Source organism: Pygocentrus nattereri, chromosome 21 (assembly GCF_015220715.1).
Source record: "Pygocentrus nattereri isolate fPygNat1 chromosome 21, fPygNat1.pri, whole genome shotgun sequence".
Lineage (NCBI taxonomy): Eukaryota > Metazoa > Chordata > Actinopteri > Characiformes > Serrasalmidae > Pygocentrus > Pygocentrus nattereri.
Genome location: NC_051231.1, coordinates 23,224,248 through 23,242,799, shown reverse-complemented (window position 1 = coordinate 23,242,799; position 18,552 = coordinate 23,224,248). Strand labels below are relative to the sequence as shown.

Below are 18,552 nucleotides of genomic sequence, written 5' to 3'. Positions count from 1 at the left end.
ATTGACCCCAGTTTTACTTAAAAATCTAATTTATAGGAAGCTAAGGAGCTCTGTTTGTATTTGCACCACTTTGATAAAGACAAATGATTACTTTGTCTAATAAAAAGAAATAAGACAATAATAATGCCACCATTTACTTCAAAGTTAGGTCATGTCAACATGCCAACTCCATCTCTCGTTTACTCCATCTCACATCGTTTATTTATGTGAACTTGTACAAATCCCACAGTGGAAATAAAGAAAGGGTTGCTCATGCTCACAGCCTGTCCTGTAGCTCTGAACTGTTCAAGAAATAGTTCACATTGATGAATACAAGTAGTTGCTGTAGGAAAAGACTTGGAAGACAGGTATAGCTACAGTGGCAAAATGCCAAGATAATCTACACAGAGAACTAAACTGCTTCCCAAAATGTCTTATGATTTCTACAGTTGCATTAAAGTGAGTTATTGAGAAGAAAGTGGCATGTTTGTTTATAAAGAGCTGCAAACACTAAAATGTGTGCATCCACAAGTTCTATCAATCACTGAAGTTATTTCAATCACTGTAGCATATTGCAAGTTGAACTGCAGTAAACCCGCTGCTGTGTATTTACTGTTTAGCTCAGGCCTGGGGTGTAAAAGCATACAGTGCATGCTCAATTTACACTCTTAAGTAAACTTTAGGGAAAACACAGTTAAACTTATCTAACTCCCAGTGGTGGACGAAATACACAAGTCATGTACTTGAGTTAAAGAGATACCCAAGGTAAAATCTTACTGAAGTAAAAGTAGAAATCCTCCCTTTAGACCTCCACTTGAGTAAAAGTACAAAAGTATTTGCCTTCAAATGCACTTAAGTATCAAAAGTAAAAGTACTAAAAGATTAATTGACTTAATGCAACTTGGTTACAAGTTTAATAAAAAAAACTTGCTTTAAACACAGGTTTACAAATATGTTTTCCTTTACTATGTTGAATCTGTAGGACATTGTTTATAAACATAAACTAGCAAAAGCAAATTTACTATAAAATGAAATAGTGTTTGTATAAATTCAGAAAAAAGACACATGACAGTCACGACTGCATATGTGTGCATATTTCTATATTGTGGTCTATTTACACAAAGTTAGGTTAGTTCCATCATTATGTTGAATAAACACTGTCGAAATTTTTTGAACCGTGTGTTTGCACTGGGTCGGTATGACCAACAGGTCAAAACAAGCTCATAGCAAAGTGCGTGCTGTGTCCTGATTGGTGTTCTTTCTTCATGCTTCTTTTGTTTTTTACATGTTACGTTTTACACACATAAGCCAAAAGGAACGACAGATTTCATAAAATTTAGTGGAGTAAAAAGTAAAATTTTTGACTTTGAAATGTAGTGGAGTGAAAGTAAAAAGTTGTCCAAAATGTAAATACTTCAGTAAAGTACAGATACACAAAAAAACTACTTAAGTACAATAACAAACTACATTTACTTTCTTTACTGTGTACCACTGCTAACTGCTGTGGACAAGTGCAGGAACATACAAAGAACTTTTTAGGTATGCAGGAATGGCTCTGATAGAGGTTAAACAACATAATCAGCCTAGCAGTGCACATTTGTCTGATACTACTTCAAATGTTACTGCCCAATGTACTAAGCCTCTTGCAAACGTCGAAGACTTGTTTAAAAAAGCTAATCGAGATATTACGTGTGCAGCTCATTACATATTCAGCTTGATTTACTAAAGTTTGAGCAACTCGTGGAAGCTGGATTTTTGCCCATACAAAGAGCAAAATATGCTGTGAAGCAGCCATTATATTTGCACGCAGTCTGTGTTATCAGTTCAAAACTGGGGCAAAATAATAATCCCTGTAAAATGTTTTGGTGGGAAAGCACTTTGTTTATTAACACTGCTATCACTTCCCTGAACTTTCCATTTTGGTTTTGTCTTGAGCTTGCTGGCAGCTCTAGTTTGCCTTTTAAACTCTGTGCACAGTAAATGGGTAGGGATTCGTGCAGTCTGCGTGATGAGCTGCAGTCTTTGAACATTAAATTCAGGTACACTTTGGATCTTTATCCTATTCGTCAATGGTCAGGAGGCCCCACAAAATGTCTCATGATTGTTTTAAGAGTGTATGGTTTAATGTCATATGTAAACATGTTGTAAACTGAAAACATACCATTCCCTGTCCAGGCAGTATTTGAACAGACTATTTTGAATGCACTGTTTTTGTGATATCATGAAATTTATATACATCAATATAACTTTATATATGGCCTACAGCAGATTAGCCCCACCCATCCATATTGAAGTTATAATGTTTCAGTCAGGCACAGCCAATGAGTACACATCAGCCAATTAGAACAGATGTCATTTACATATATGCACAAGGCACATTAACTAAACAGCTGGTTTAATCCTAGAGGATAAAGAGGGGCTGGGAAATGATTATGTAAAAAATTATTAGATAGTTTTTGGTACATAAACCCACATAAATGTTATTTGTGATTTTCAGGCATAAAGACCTTCTAAACAATTTAGTGTCACTAAGAATGGTCCACTAAGCAACAACATCTAGTCAACAGCTTACTGTGTACTGATTTAGGTTTTCTTTTGTCTTTGAGCCTGGTTCAGGATTTTCTTTCCTAATTCCATTTTGCTGGTCTTGGTTTAGATTAGCTTTTTCTTGTGAATATCAAAAAAAGTCATTTGAAAGTAAACAAGAACAAATTTACTGAATGACCTTTTGGCTTGCTGTCAAGTTTGTAGTGACACGCTCTCTGAAATGTCTTACTGAATGATTCTCTTGCAGTTCTTTGGAAAGGGCTCCTTATTGGACTTGTAGTTTGACTGGGAGTAGGAGGCACCTCTGACATAAAATATCAGAAATAGACATCATGAGATATTTAGATGGAAGGAAATCCAGTACAGCGGAAACTCATACATGGGCAAAATCATATGCATCATAAACATAATATTAAGGGTTGGCCTGCATGTAAACAGTGCTGTAAATACTTTTTATGCCCTTCATGGTAATGTTTTAGGCCCACTTCTGCCTGTGGGCTGTTGTGTGTATATAAACTTAATTAATGATACAGTTCACCAGTGGATTAAACAAAGGTAATTGGGTTGTACTGAGAAAAGATCTGTTAATTAAGCCAGGGACAATATTTAAAACATGTTTTATCTAGATGGGGACTACTGATTTCACTGGATATGTACAGGATCTTATACTGGTTACCCTTCTTGTTGAAGTACCAATGAAACCAAACTAGAAAGTGAAGCTAGTAATAGTACAAATGCAGTGATCACAGAATTATCATGCGATGTGGCTAGTTAGCCAGAGTCACTGTCTGTAGTTCTTTCATAAAACCAAACACTAAGTAATAAGGAATAAATTGAAATGATGATTTATTTAATGGTAAATAAAACGTGAGAAATCATGTAACCACATTAACGAGAACTACGTTCAAGGTTCTGTAATCGTGGGAAATGGACACAGTTGATAGTTTGGGATCCTGATTTGTGTACTGTGCTGCCCCACTGATGCTTGCCTTCTATACCATAAATGGACCAGACCCTTCCTACCTGTAAAGAGTCAAGAGGCTCTGCCCTGGTGATGGAATTACCTTCCCCTGACTGTCCGAACAGGAGACTCTCTCACAATCTTAAAATGGAAACTAAAGACCCCTCTCTTTGTGAAGTGCTTGGTAAGTACTTACACTATTCTAGCACTTGAAAAGGTATTGTAGTGCAATTACGTAATGTTTTAATTCTGTATCTTTCTTACTAGGTTTCAGCACTAGCTTTTGTTTCTGGCAGTGTCTTACCCCAATTGTAGTTTAGACTCTAACCTATTTGTCCTAGCTGGGATATATTCTACAAGTGGTCAAAAAAGCACTTTTGTAAGCCACTCTGAATAATTTGCACAATATGTCAAGACATTTATGCATTGAAATGCTTGTGGTGAGGCTCAGGTAATAATAATAAATATATATATATATATATATATATATATATATATATATATATATATATATATATATATATAAAATATACACATATGCAAAATATAGTGAAATATACATAAAATATAGAGATAATATACAGAAGACATAGAGACAGTATACATTTTAAAGTGACTTGAGTGACTGTGCTGTTGTTCTTTAAAGTGGCTTAGTGTTAAGGTGTTATTGTCCATAGCAGAGATGATATGATACAAAGTGACTGACTGAAAATGGTAGTTGGGGAAGGACCCACAGCTTCACAGCTTGTTCTGAATCCTGACAGCCTGTGGGTAGAAACTGTTCATTAGCCGGGTTATTCTAGCCTGGATGCTGCGGAATCTCCTGCATGATGGCAGGATGGTGAACAGGCCATGTCCTGGGTGGCTTCTGTCTGACCGGATCTTTTTGATCTTCCTGAGGCAGTGAGACTGGTAGATGTCCTGTAAGGCTGGTAGTTTGTTGCCTATGATGGCTTCTGCCATCCTCACCACTCTTTTAAGGGCCTTGCGGTTGTAGGCAGTGCAGCTGCTGTACCAGACAGTGATGCAGCCTGTGAGGATGCTCTCTATGGTGCACCTGTGGAAGTTGGTGAGGATCTGAGGAGGCAGAGCAAACTTCCTGAGCCTATGCAGGGGGAAGAGACACTGACGGGCAGATCTCACAATAGTGTTGGCGTGATGGGTCCAGGTGAGGTCATCAATGAGGTGTACGCTAAGGAACTTCATACTGCTGACTCTCTCCACTTTGGCTCCATTGATGAACAGGGGAGAGTGACCACCCCTCTGCTGTTTCCTGTAGTTCACAATCATCTCCTTTGTTTTGCTGATGTTGAGACAGTGACTGTTGTCATGGCACCACTCTGACAGAGCGCTGACCTAGTCTCTGTAGGCTGTTTCATCTCCATCAATGATGAGGCCTAGGATGGTGGTGTTATCAGCAAACTTGAAAATGGTGTTAGACGTGTGTTTGGCTATGCAGTCATTTGTTTACAGGGACTACAGGAGGGGGCTGAGCACACATCTCTGGGGAGCCCCTGTGCTCAAAGTGAGCGTGGAAGAGAAGCTGTTCCCAACTTTCACCACCTGGGGTCTGCTCATCAGGAAGTCCAGTATCCAGTTGCACAGATGAGAGTTCAAACCCAAGTCTGTGAGCTTAGGAATGGGTTTGGCAGGGATGATTGTACTGAATGCTGAGCTGTAATCTATGAACAGCATTTTTACATATGTGTTCTTTCTGTCCAGGTGTGTGAGAGCAGTGTGTATTGTTAGTGCAATGGCATCGTCTGTGGATCTGTTGGAGCGGTGTGCAAATTGGTGAGGGTCCATGGTGACTGGAAGTGTTGAGCACATGTGAGCTTTGACCAGCCGCTCAAAGCACTTCATAACTGTAGATGTCAGTGCAACAGGGCAGTAGTCATTCAGGCAGGTGACAGACAATTTCTTGGGGACTGGAACAATTGTGGTTTCCTTAAAGCACTTGAGAATCACTGACAGTCTTAAGGAGAGGTTAAAGACGTCAGTGAAAACCTCAGCCAGCTGGTTGGCACATGCTTTAAGTACCCGGCTGTCGGGACCGGGTGCCTTGCGTGGGTTAACTGCCCTTAAGGATCTTACCACCTCAGACCCTAGAGCACAGCTCTCCTCATCTACTGGGAGATTCTCAGCAGGTAAGGTGTTAGTTGCCTCAAAACGAGCCTAATGAGCATTGAGTTCATCTGCAAGTGAGGAGGAAGAGCCCCTATCACAGATCACACCTTATTTGTAGTCAGTGATGGTGTGCAGGCCACTCCACATAGTCTGAGATCAGATAGCTAGATTCCACTCTGTCCCTGTAGCTCCTTTTGGCCAGCTTGATGATCTTTTGAAGCTCATATCTGGCCTTCTTATAGCTAGCCGGGTCACCGGCAGCAGCCCGAGCTCTTAGTTTGGCTTGAACCTCAGCATTGATCCAGGGTTCTGGTTGGGAAATGATCTGACATTGATTTTCGGTACAATGTCTTCAGTGCAGTGTATTCATTGATGTCTGTGCCAGCCGCATCACGGAACATCATCCAGTCTGTGGATTCAAAGCAGTCTTGAAGTGTGTAGATGGCCTCCTCACTCCATTGATAGACCATTCTGAGCACTGGTTTTGCCTGTTTAAGTCTTTGTTTGTATGCGGGCAGAAGAATAGAGTTGTGATCAGCTTTGCCGAAGGCAGGGCGGGGGAAGGGTTTGTAACTGTCCTTGATTGCGTTGTAGCAGGGGTCAAGAGTCTGTTCTCCTCGGGTGAGAAATTGAATGTGCTGGTAATATTTGGGCAGAACCTTCTTCAAGTTTGCTCTGTTAAAGTCCCTAACCACAATAAAAGCAGCTTCAGGGTGAATGTTCTCCAGTCCATTAATAGTCGTGTACAAAACCTCCAATGCACGTGACTTATCTGCCTGCGGTGGGATGTAGGCGGTAGTGAGGATGACTGAGCTGGGCAAAAAAAAGGGTCGACTTTGACTGTTATGAGTTCAATATCTGTGACTGGCAAGAACCGCTACATTGTGGTTGGGATAGTGTAGTGGTTAACACCTCTGCCTTCTACGCTGTAAACTGGGGTTCAATCCCCGACCAGGGCAAGCACCCTACACTATACCAATAAGGGTCCTTGGGCAAGACTCCTAACACCACCTTGGCCTCCCTGTGTAAAATGATCAAATTGTAAGTCGCTCTGGATAAGGGCGTCAGCCAAATGCCATAAATGTAAATGTAAATGCTACATCTGTTCCCCATTGATAGTTCACCATAACACATACCGCCTCTGCCCTTAAAAGAGTCCAGAGTCCTGTCCTGGCGGTAGGTGGTGAAGCCGGCCAGTGTGATGCGTTGCTTGGTGTAGCAACTCTGTTGCCCGCGTCTCTGTTGAGCAGCAGCTCTCGATGTTGCACTGAAACCTGATCTGCGTGTTCAGCTCGTCTATTTTGTTCTCCAGTGACTGAACATTTGCAAGCAGAATACTCGGAAATGGAGGGTAGAAGCTCCCTCTCCTTGTCTTGCACAGTATCCCGGTGCATCTGCCCCTCTGTCTGAGTGTGAATTTGCATTAAAGTCCGTCCTGAGCGATGACTGGATGTTCAATATGAGTTTAACGATCATACTGAAAGATCCCAAAAGTGGTTTATGCAAAAACACAAAGAAACAGCACAATAAAACACAAAAAAAACATAGAGTTTACCTGGAGCTCTCACCAACGCGGCCATTCTACGGCGCACCGGAACTGCCGTCAATACTACTCGGTGGAAAATCACCATAAATCGCACTCCTCCTTGAGTCAAACCAAATCTAACACAGCTAATCAAGCAATAATCAGGTGGGGTGGCTTAGGCTTAAAGCCTGGTTTGGTCCAATGCCATACCCTCATCATTCATCATGCAAACAGACTTCTTCTACCATTCAAGGCTTAATTTTCATGCCACTCATTTTATGGTTACATTATAGAAGACTGTTCCTAATTTTAAGATGGCACATCATAATGCAGTCCAAGGCAGGAAGGATGAATTGCAAATAACAGGATGGCTTCTGTTGTAAAAAAGCTGCCCTAGCCACTTCGGATTCCTCCTTGCTGTCCACCAGGAATCATAGTCCATTTATCTGATATCCACAAGGAAAGAAAAGTATTCGAGGCAGTGATTTGTCTTTCCACCTGACTGGAGTACACTATAATGAGGACACATATAATATTCAATGTTGATTAAGCATATGCTCTTCCAAAATTAAGGGTCACTGAGCTGTTTCTCAAGAGATGTGGAAAGAAAATGTGGGGAAAATAATAAGTTAGAGGTGAAGATGTTTTCGGTCAGCTGAAAACCTACAATATTTTCTTATCCTTCAGTGTAAAGTATAAAATATGACCAGTGTCTCTTGAGAAAAGCTGCTTGAACATTATAATGATCACTGTGAATCCAGTGGTGATGATAAACATCTCAGAGAGAGTTCACACCTCCCACAAATTATTGGATTCCATTATATGCTGGGCAGGAACAGATAAGGCTGTCAAGAAGAGTTTACAACTTCAGATGGCTCCGTTCATATCCATCATGGTTTATGGACCCCACGCGACCAGGCTTTTGCCCAGTCTGCACCTTGACACCCACACACAGCCACTGAACATACTGTACTTTTTAATTTATGATACATTCAGAGGCCTTTGGTGTTTGGATAATGAGTTTACATAGTCTGTGCTTGACTCTGTGAGAAGATCTTAGTCGAGAGTAGAATCTCTTTTTAAGATATCTACAACAACTGTAATACACGTCTGTAATATATATGTAATATCTAGCTTTCTGAAGTTATCATCACCATATTTGTTCTGACCACATCTCCTCAACTCTCAAATAATGACAGTGTGTTCCCCCTTCACACAACAAATACAACCCCAATTCCAATGAAGTTGGGACGTTGTGTAAAACATAAATAAAAACAGAATACGATGATTTGCAAATCCTTTCCAACTTATATTCAATTGAATACACTACAAAGACAAGATATTTAATGTTCAAATGGATAAACTTTATTGTTTTTTGCAAATATTCACTCATTTTGAATTTGATGCCTGTAACACGTTCCAAAGACGTTGGGACAGGGGCAACAAAAGACTGGGAAAGTTGAGGAATGTGCAAAAAACACCTGTTTGGAACATTCCCCAGATGAGCAGGTTAATTGGAAACAGGTGAGTGTCATGATTGGGTATAAAGGGAGCATCCCTGAAAGGCTCAGTCGTTCACAAGCAAGGATGGGGTGAGGTTCACCACTTTGAGAACAACATTGTTGAGAACAATGTTTCTCAATGTGCAATTGCAAGGAATTTAGGGGTTTCATCATCTACAGTCCATAATATCATCAAAATATTCAGAGAATCTGGAGAAATCTCTGCAAGTAATCAGCAAGGCAGAAAACCAACATTGAATGCCCGTGACCTTCGATCCCTCAGGCGGCACTGCATTAAAAACCGACATCATTCTGTAACGGATATTACCACATGGGCTCAGGAACACTTCAGAAAACTATTGTCAGTGAACACAGTTCGTTGCTCCATCTACAAGTGCAAGTTAAAACTCTGCCATGCAAAGTGAAAGCCATATATCAGCAACACCCAGAAACGCCGCCGACTTCTCTGGGCCTGAGCTCATCTGAGATGGACTGACGCAAAGTGGAAAAGTGTCCTGTTGTCTGACGAGTCCATATTTCAAATTGTTTTGGAAATCGTGGACGTCGTGTCCTCCGGGCCAAAGAGGAAAAGGACTGTCCGGATTGTTATCAGCGCAAGTTCAAAAGCCAGCATCTCTGATGGCATGGGTAACTTGAGCATCTGTGAAGGCACCATTAATGCTGAAAGGTACATACAGGTTTTGGAGCAACATATGCTGCCATCCAAGCAACGTCTTTTTCAGGGACGTCCCGGCTTATTTCAGCAAGACAATGCCAAGCCACATTCTGCATGTGTTACAACAGCGTGGCTTTGTAGTAAAAGAGTGTGGGTACTAGCCTGGCCTGCCTGCAGTCCAGACCTGTCTCCCATTGAAAATGTATGGCACATTATGAAGCGTAAAATACGACAACGGAGACCCCAGGCTGTTGAGCAACTGAAGTTGTACATCAAGCAAGAATGGGAAAGAATTCCACCTTCAAAGCTTCAACAATTATTGTCCTTAGTTCCCAAAGGCTTATTGAGTGTTGTTAAAAGGAAAGGTGATGTAACACAGTGGTAAACATGCCCCTGTCCCAACTTCTTTGGAATGTGTTGGAATTTGTGGCATCAAATTCAAAATGAGTGAATATTTGCAAAAAACAAAGTTTATCCATTTGAACATTAAATATCTTGTCTTTCAAATGTATTCAATTGAACATAGGCTGAAAAGGATTTGCAAATCATCGTTTTCTTATGTCCCAACTTCACTGGAATTGGGGTTGTACTTCACAATCACAATTTTTACTTTCTGTGCAAAAGTCAGAGACCATCTAGTAGACCACCGCAACTGTCAACGTCAGGTTAACTGTACTTGAAACTGAGAAAGGAAAAAAATCCAGCTCTGCTCTTACTACAGGTGTTTCTGTACATCCTACCATTTAGGGGTGAGCGATATGGCAATATAATCATATCACAATACTTTAAGACATTTTCACAATAAATCCAGTGAAACAAGACTAATTATTAAGGGTGTGTGTGTGTGTGTGTGTGTGTGTAATAGACAAACATCAAACATTAACTCTGACTCTTACAGACTGATAAACGATTACTGAAAGACGCCTAACTCAGACATTGAGGTAAGGGGCTCCAATTGTGTTTCATACTGTTTGTATGCTGTATCATCTGGTGTATTTGTAACATATCAGTGAAATACCTTTGGAAAAATTACAACTTATATATCACTCACTACCACTGTTTTCCCATGAAATACTGATATTACAGATTTTGCCATGATCAATTTTGCTGCTGCCTGTTAACCCACACTGCCGATGTGTTATGTTCCACCTACTTGCATCACTCAGCCATGTCAGAAACTGCTTTGTGGTATCAGCATCCTCATCACTGATTCTGACACTGTGTTTAATTGCCAGTATTGACAACCCTACCAATCCTGCTGTCTTTGGAATGATATATGCTGTTGGTGTTCTTTAAGTCTTGACAACATCCAAGATTTCTTAAAAAAGCATATTATCCATCACAATAAAAATGTGTAACGATTACATTTAAATTTTGTCTTTATCCCACTTCTGATACCACTGTAAGAAGACAAATCAATGATATGAATCAAAAAGGATGAGTATTTGTCAAGAAGCTGTTACAGAGAAATGGAAACAGAACATAATAACATTTACACTACACTCTTAAAAGAGATGGTTCTTCAGAGGTTCTTTAGTAAAGAAAATAGTTCTATATAGAATCATGAACACACAAAAAAACCCTTTGCATGATTAAAGGGTGCTGTTAACACTGTGAAAGCGTTCTTCAATGTGCGGTATGTGGTTCTGTATAGAATCTTTTGGAAAAACATTCTATATATCATATAGGGTTCTTCTATTGTTACAATGTCAAGCCTGTACGGATATAAGGACCCTTTTTGAAGCTATAAAGAAATCTTTTAAAAAAGGTTCTATACAGAAGCATATAAAACATCTCCATCAATCTGAAGAACCATTTTATGACACAATGAACCCTTTAATCATGCAAAAGATTCATGGTTGTATAAAGAACCATTTTCTTTACTAAAGAATCACTGAAGAACCATCTTTTTTTAACTGTGTAGAACACTAAAACTGGACATCAAAGACGTGGAGTAAGGTTTTATGGATGAAGGAGTTTAAATTTATAATTGGGATTAGATGGATCATAAGAAGCAGAAAATACAACCAAATTCAAGGGTGAAGCTTTGAAGTGTGAAAAAATGTCTATTTATTTGAAAAATCAAAAGCAAGCCTTCTGAAAAGAACAGAAGCTACAATAAAGGCAATGGGTGGACATACTTAAATACTGAAAAATATATATTTAGCTGTTGATGCTTCTGTGTAACTATGTCAAATAAATGTTTTTTTAAAAAATACATGAAAAATATATGAAAATGTGGACCTGTACTATAGATTTTGGTTAACCTTTTAACTCAAAATCTTCCTTGTGTAAATAACTGTCCCTCTTTAATCACTGTATGTACTAAGTAGTGACAGTGACTAGTGGTCAGTCTAAACTTGCCATTTTCCTGCCCTTTTTATTGCAAACCCGAATAGTACCTGCACTAAACAAGCACTCCTCTTTCTAAGGAAAACGCTTTGCAGGTTTCCCCAGTGAGAAGACTTACTAACCTGACATTTATGTGCAAGCATGACCAAACAGGCAGTGAAATTTAAATTCAATATTCTGATTTTTACTTCACTTTTATTCATAAATAAATGTAAAAGTTTCAGAACAAACTGAGGCGTCCCTGAGAATGTTATTATAATTCTCCTATTAGCATAGCTGAACCACAAACATACTAATTTGTCATCAGCTGTCTGGCACATTTATTAAACACCTTGATTGCAATTGTGGGGATCACTAACTGCACTCCCCTCAGAGGAAGATCTCTGAGCTAGACCTGCCTCATAATCATGTAATGGATCATTACTTTACCTGCCTGTTAATGAGATGAGATGGCATTAAGTGATGGGGAGTTTTAATACTCTTATCCTTAAGCCTATTTTATGTTCATTAAACATGCATGAAGGTAAACACACAAAAGCACAGGACAGCAAACATGAATACTGTGCTGCCCTCTAGTGTTACCATAGCAGCCTGCTGAGGTTGGTTAAAGACTAAAGATGTAGTACTGACTTAGGTATGGATCCAACAAAGTCACTTATAGACATTTGACTCAACATCAAGGTTATAACATAAATATGTAGGGTTATCTGAGGGGAAAAAATCGGTTCACTTGAGATACTGCTACACCAACCTTGAACCTACAGTACTGTGGAAAAATACGATGCCACCCTTCACTCACGTATTTTCCATTCAAAATGGCCATTAAGTACAAGTCACTCACACTTCAGCACCAAAGAAAGACAAACAGAAAACATACCATTAATAGAAAATTACACAGAAGCCTCAACAACTTCATGTAATGTCAAAATTTTCTCTACGTAGTCAGTCCATGCTTTGAAATGAAATGAACCAGGAATGGTCTCTGTCTTGAACAGTACTATACACTGGGTATCTACTGGAATAGTTACATAATAACCAATAGTCTAGTAGCAAAAGCTTCCTTATTAGAGCAAACACCTTAACTAATGCCTGGGTTAGTGCATCCTAAAGCTTATTATTCTTTAATAATGGACTATATTGTAAACTGGCTAAGCAATTCTTAAGTGACAGAAATGTGTAATCAATATTTAGATCTGCTGGAGGATTAGAATCCTTTTTTAGCTGGATGTTTTAACAGAGGAAGCCCGGTAATGTAATGATTTGTAAGGAGTAAAGGATCTGCACAATTATTCCAAATTTCCAAATTGTGGGGTGATTCCAGTTATCAAAAGCAATTCCAAATGATGGTGCATAATTACAGCGTGCGGAAGGGAATACAGCAGATTGCAGCAGTCTGGTCATTTAGATGAGGATTAAGGAATTGGGTCTAATCAAGCTCAATTTTAGCTTTTAGCCTTGACTTCTGGTTGCACAAAAAACAAGAAAAGAAATGGAGGCACCTAGCAGGACTACTACTACTGAAAGAGCTCTGAATTAAGTGAATTATAATTAGGTCACTCCAGAATTATTACCTCGCAGGCTTGTAAAAGCTACAGACGTGGCAGATTTGTTCTGGATTAAAATCACTTGTCAGTAATCAGTCAACTTGCAGCACCTCTTCAGGTAAAACTAATCCAGCTCCAATAGGGCTTATATGATTAAATTCCCTACAACAAGTAGTCACTTCTTTATGCAATGAAACCTGAAGAGAATCAAACTCTTTCATTTTCACATTTAATAATATAAATGATTTGGCAAGAGGCATCATTACACAAAACAAAACAAAAAAAAACTTAAGAGTTGGGGAGAAAACCTTGTGTTTACTAAAGACTTTCCAGAACAGTTTCAGTACAGACTGTTCAAAGAAATAGAGGCCCGAAAGGAGAAACATCACTTCAAATGGAAAGAAATGCAGTGGAACACCGCAGACAGGCTTTTAAAGAGGAACTTCTCTCATTTTTTTTACATTTCTGCATAATTCAGCTGTTCAGAAGTAAGAAAGTCATTCGGGGTGGTTTGGTATGAAGTGGTTCTTTATAGAGGAACTTACAGACTGATTTCTTTACAGTGATGGTGAAAGAAACCATTGGTCACAATGTCTACAAAGCAAATATAGCCAGTTTATTACCTATACAAAACAACCAGTGAACCTACATGTCTTCTGAGCTTTTATATGTAATGTTATTGATGGTAAAACAGAGGTAAATCTGTAAAAGTAAGGTTTCTTTGAGGATTATTAACCTTAAAACTCAACACTACCGTTATCTAATGTCTCAGGCATCAACAGTGTGGTCGTAACCTTTTCATGTAACAAATGAGGTAACGTTTGGATGAATTAAGAGCTTCTGGTCTGCAACGGAGCATTTCACATCAACAGATGACTTTGTTAACATCCTGATACAACATACTGAATTTTGCAGAAACTGTGAACAAAATTGGTTTGAATTCCCCTTCAATACAGGCAGCTCTTATTTTCGCCGTTTCCACTGTTTTACCTCTGACAAGTCTTTCATCAAGTAAGAGTGCGTGTGAATGTGGGTCATTAGCTGACTCCTTTGCACGAAACCTTTCTGACATATTGAGCAAATGAAGGGCTTCTCCCCTGTGTGAATTCTCTCATGGTCCTTCACGTGACTTTTCTGACCAAAACCTTTCCCACAGAATCGGCAGCAATATGGCCTCTCCCTCGTATGATTGTTTATGTGACTCTCAAGCGTCTGGGCAAGTTTGAAACGCTTGCCGCAAACTCCACAGACGTGTCTTTCCTCATTTTTGTGACTCGCCATATGTTTCTCCAGCCATAAGTACGTTTTGAAAGGTTTGTTACAAACCTTACAGTAAAACAGACTGTCCGCAATGTCATTTTGAGTCTGTGATGGACGATCAGGTAAGGCATTAAGAAGTCTGTAACCTGAGCTCAGGTCACCCTCATCAACTTCAAAGTATTCGGTGCTTTCTTGTTCCTTCTGTGCTGCGGATGAATCAGAGTTTTCTGTGCAGGTGGCTTGGGAGTCACACAGCTCGGCTTTAACAGGGACCGGATCCCCATGCAGACCTGTGCACTCTTTCTCCTCTGTATGCATAGACTTAAAGGGGAGACAGGGAAGTGGTTCTTGGTTGAGGGCTGTGTCCATGTGAGTAGTTGTGCTTGGTGCAACAGTTAGTGGCTGTTGTGGTTCCAGTTCCTGCTGTACTGTGCAAAGCTCCAACTTCACTTGTATCATGGGCTCGGAGTCTGGTAGCTCTTGGGTGGGTTGGCTCTCATCTGCATGACAGGGCTGTATATCTGTGAGAATTGAGGAAAACACTGAAACCAGCACATTTCAAAGCAAGACCTCTGTATATGCTGTTCATTTTCCATAGAATCAAATAGATGATTCAGAGTCATCTATTCTAACCCACAGAAAAGAGAATTTACTGATCAGCATCCAGGTAGAGCGAGCACAGCAGTGACACATCAAAGGGGAATTTAAAATGATCTGGATTTCAAAATTTCTGCAAAATTAAATTATTAAAATGTGTACAAAGTCACTCAGAGTAGTTTGATGTGACATGCTTTATTCTAGAGAAAGGGATTAAGACAGAATTGTCCACAGTGGTGGTGATAGGAACCAGATGTGTGAAGAGTTTACTTTCTCTTAAAGCTCCCTCACAGAAAGTTATTAGGCAAAATGTTTATGAATATGCTGCCTGATGCGCAAGACATTGGTTTTACGATAGTTTTATGCATTCAGTCTACAAAGTATTTTTTGAAAAGCCATTTGTGGAGTACATGCAGGGCATTGCAAGCAAAACAGTACCCAAATAAAAAGCACTTTCTTCTAGATTTAATATTATTATACCAATTATCATCATTTCACCAACAGAATCATAAATAAAACAGTTTCTTCATTGTAGACATGGCAACCTCTGGTTCCTATCATGAGCACTGTAAAGAAATCTGAGCCTGTACAATCTTCAAATATAATTGGACTTTGCCTTTTAAGTATTTTCTTTGCTTCACTAACTTTAAATGCCACAATTGTACTGCGCATGCATGACATCATCCCCTCTGAGCATAAGAACTTTCAACTACTACTACATCGCTTTCAGTTTACATTTAGTTACCTGCTGATGTAACCAATAAATAAATATATATTACAACGTGGCTGCCGGGGGACAGCAGTAAAAATATTACAGCCACAAATTACAACATCAGATACTCCTAATTCCAGAGTTAAATATCCTGTTCATTTAATACTTTTTCCCATTCAAATTGGTAATATTCTTTTTTATTAATGTTGAATTATAATCATCTTTTTATAATCTTTCATAATTTCATTTGTGTTATTTCTATATTACATATTTCTAGATTTCTATATTCTATGTTATTTTTGTCAATCGCTTGTAAAGCATTCTGGATTGCAATCTGAGCTGTGTAAAAGGTACATAGATAAAGTCTGATTTACTGAAAAAAGAAAAGCACACAAACAAACAAACAAAAAAAAACCCAACATACACACAAACAAAACACATATTGATAAAAGATGTTTTTTTTTTTCAAAAAAGTAGAAATTTTACACAATTCATAACAAAAATGTGGTCACTAAGAGCTCAGATGATTACAAAATTTCACAAATCGTTAGATTTCACTCCCATTATCATTCTGTGGGCTAGTTTACAGGGCAACAAGTGAACTTCACGACTGTCCCCGATTCTTCTTCGGTCGCCACAGTGGATCATCTGCCTCCATCTTGCCCTATCCATTGTCTCCTCTACTTTTACACCAACCATCTCCATGTCCACCTTCACTACATCCATAAACCTTCTCTGAGATCTACCGCTTCTCCTTCTACCCGGCAGCTCCATCTCAACATTCACTCTTGCTGCTATCCTTCTGTCACACATCAGCCCTGACACCCGTCTCCACCCACTCCATCCTGCCTGCACCCTCTTCTTCACCTCTTTTCTACACTGTCCATTGCTCTGGATGGTTGACCCAAGATATTTGAAGTCATCCACTTTTACGACCTCTACTCCTTGCATCTTCACCTTTCCACCTGCCTCCCTCTCATTCACACACATGTATTCCGTCTTGTCTCTACTGACCTTCATTCCTCTCCTCTCCAGTGCAAACCTCCACCTCTCCAGATTCTCTTCCACCTGCTCTCTACTCTCACCACATATTACAATGTCAACGACTGTCCCCAATATGCTGACGTATTTGTTAACAAATGGGCACCTTGTGTTTACTTATTACCCTAGTTTCATTTTTAATGTAATGTTGTCTTCTCTTTTAAATCTATTATTTCAAATCATGTTTTCCGTGTTTTATTCTCTTACATCGTTTAATTTTCATTTGAATTATCTTCCTATTTTCTTATTCGTAAAGCATTCTGAATGATCGCAGTGCTTACACACTTACTGTGCACATGTTTTTGACTCTCACTTTGTTTCGTAGAAGGATAAACGAAACTTATTGCATGCGTTTCTTTCATTTCCATCTAGTTTGTGTGACGGTGCAAGAAACAAAAACCTGCTGCAGCTGCACTCGGTCTACATGGCAGCCTCGCTGCATCTTCTGAGCCCTTAGCCACAAAGCTAACTAACTAGGTTAAGTCCAGCTCGTTACCTCTCCGTTCTTCTCCACTGCTGTTGATTCTCACCAGCATGTCCCTCAGGTAGCGATTCTCTTGTTTTGCTCGCTCTATTTCTTCTTGATATTCAGAAATCGTGTCTTTAACTACCTGAAATATCTCATCGGCTGCTGCAATTAAACGCTCTGTGAAAAAGCCATTCAAAAACTCCAATTTTTCCATTGTAAATTAGTTTACAAATAAATTCCTTTCCTGGCCGAAATATGCATCTAAACTCGGATATGAAACAGTTGGCTAATTTTCCTTAAAAATTACGTTAAACACAAGACCATAAACAAGAAAACCCTTCCAAACAGTGTGAATTAACTTCCGGTCGCAGTCGACGGTACATTTCAAAATACTAGTAAAACTAAACCATAAGTTATTTATTTATTTATTTTTACAAAACAGTTTAAAAAGGATTAAAAGGAATGTACGAAACCAAATGATATTTGATTGGTTAAAAACACTGCCATAGTCGATCTGTAATGTTGTGAATATGATCATCATAATCCATATAATAATAATAATAATAATAAATCATCATCCACTGTTTATTTTGTACACGCAGAATTTGATTTCTTCTTTTTCGTTACGGCTATCTAATGTTTTACTTCATTTTTTGAGCTTATTTGTCTATTTTTTTTCCCCAATTGTGTTTGAGCTATTCGTGTCTGGGACCAATCATGTTAGAGTTGAAAATTTGCCAGTTGGCCAACACGTTGTCCCTTATTGATTAAAAATTAAAAATGGATGTAATCGAAGGTGATGTATAGAACAATAAACCTATCTATAAAAAAACACCGACACAGAAAGGGCTTTTATTTTGCATTATTTGTGCATATACCGTCTAAGTAACTCACCGTTATGTTTGGAGATGGTCTAAACTGAGACCACTATTACACAATCACAGATAACTTAACAATTGACGACTTAATATACTTGATGAATTTAGTATATAAAATGCAGTAGTTTTTAAATATTTATTCATATATTTGGCTCTTGGCTCTCTGTAAAGGGGCAGTTTCTCTGGGCTTGAAATGTCTAAAGTTAAGAGGGATTTATTTTTTTTTTTTTGCTCAAAGTGAAATCCGTTCATATGGCTGGACTGCATCTTAATGCAATGTCAGACGGGATCAGAACTTCAAATAAAATTGTGCTTTAACACATAAGGATTAAGCCAAGCCCAGGACTAAACAACACCGTCAAGGCAGTCCTAATTTAGGAGT

General features: G+C 38.9%; 1 protein-coding gene across 1 annotated transcript; it reads right to left on the bottom strand.

The window, feature by feature from the left end:
• Positions 1-11,360: 11,360 nt before the first annotated feature.
• Positions 11,361-17,663, bottom strand: LOC108436441 (zinc finger protein 69 homolog). Its single transcript, XM_017712938.2, has 2 exons — positions 17,320-17,663; positions 11,361-14,994 (listed from the first exon to the last, which is right to left on the bottom strand). The coding sequence occupies exons 1-2, from the start codon at positions 17,504-17,506 to the stop codon at positions 14,177-14,179; spliced, it is 1,005 nt and encodes a 334-aa protein (XP_017568427.2). The 5' UTR covers positions 17,507-17,663; the 3' UTR covers positions 11,361-14,176.
• Between the last annotated feature and the right edge of the window lie 889 nt (positions 17,664-18,552).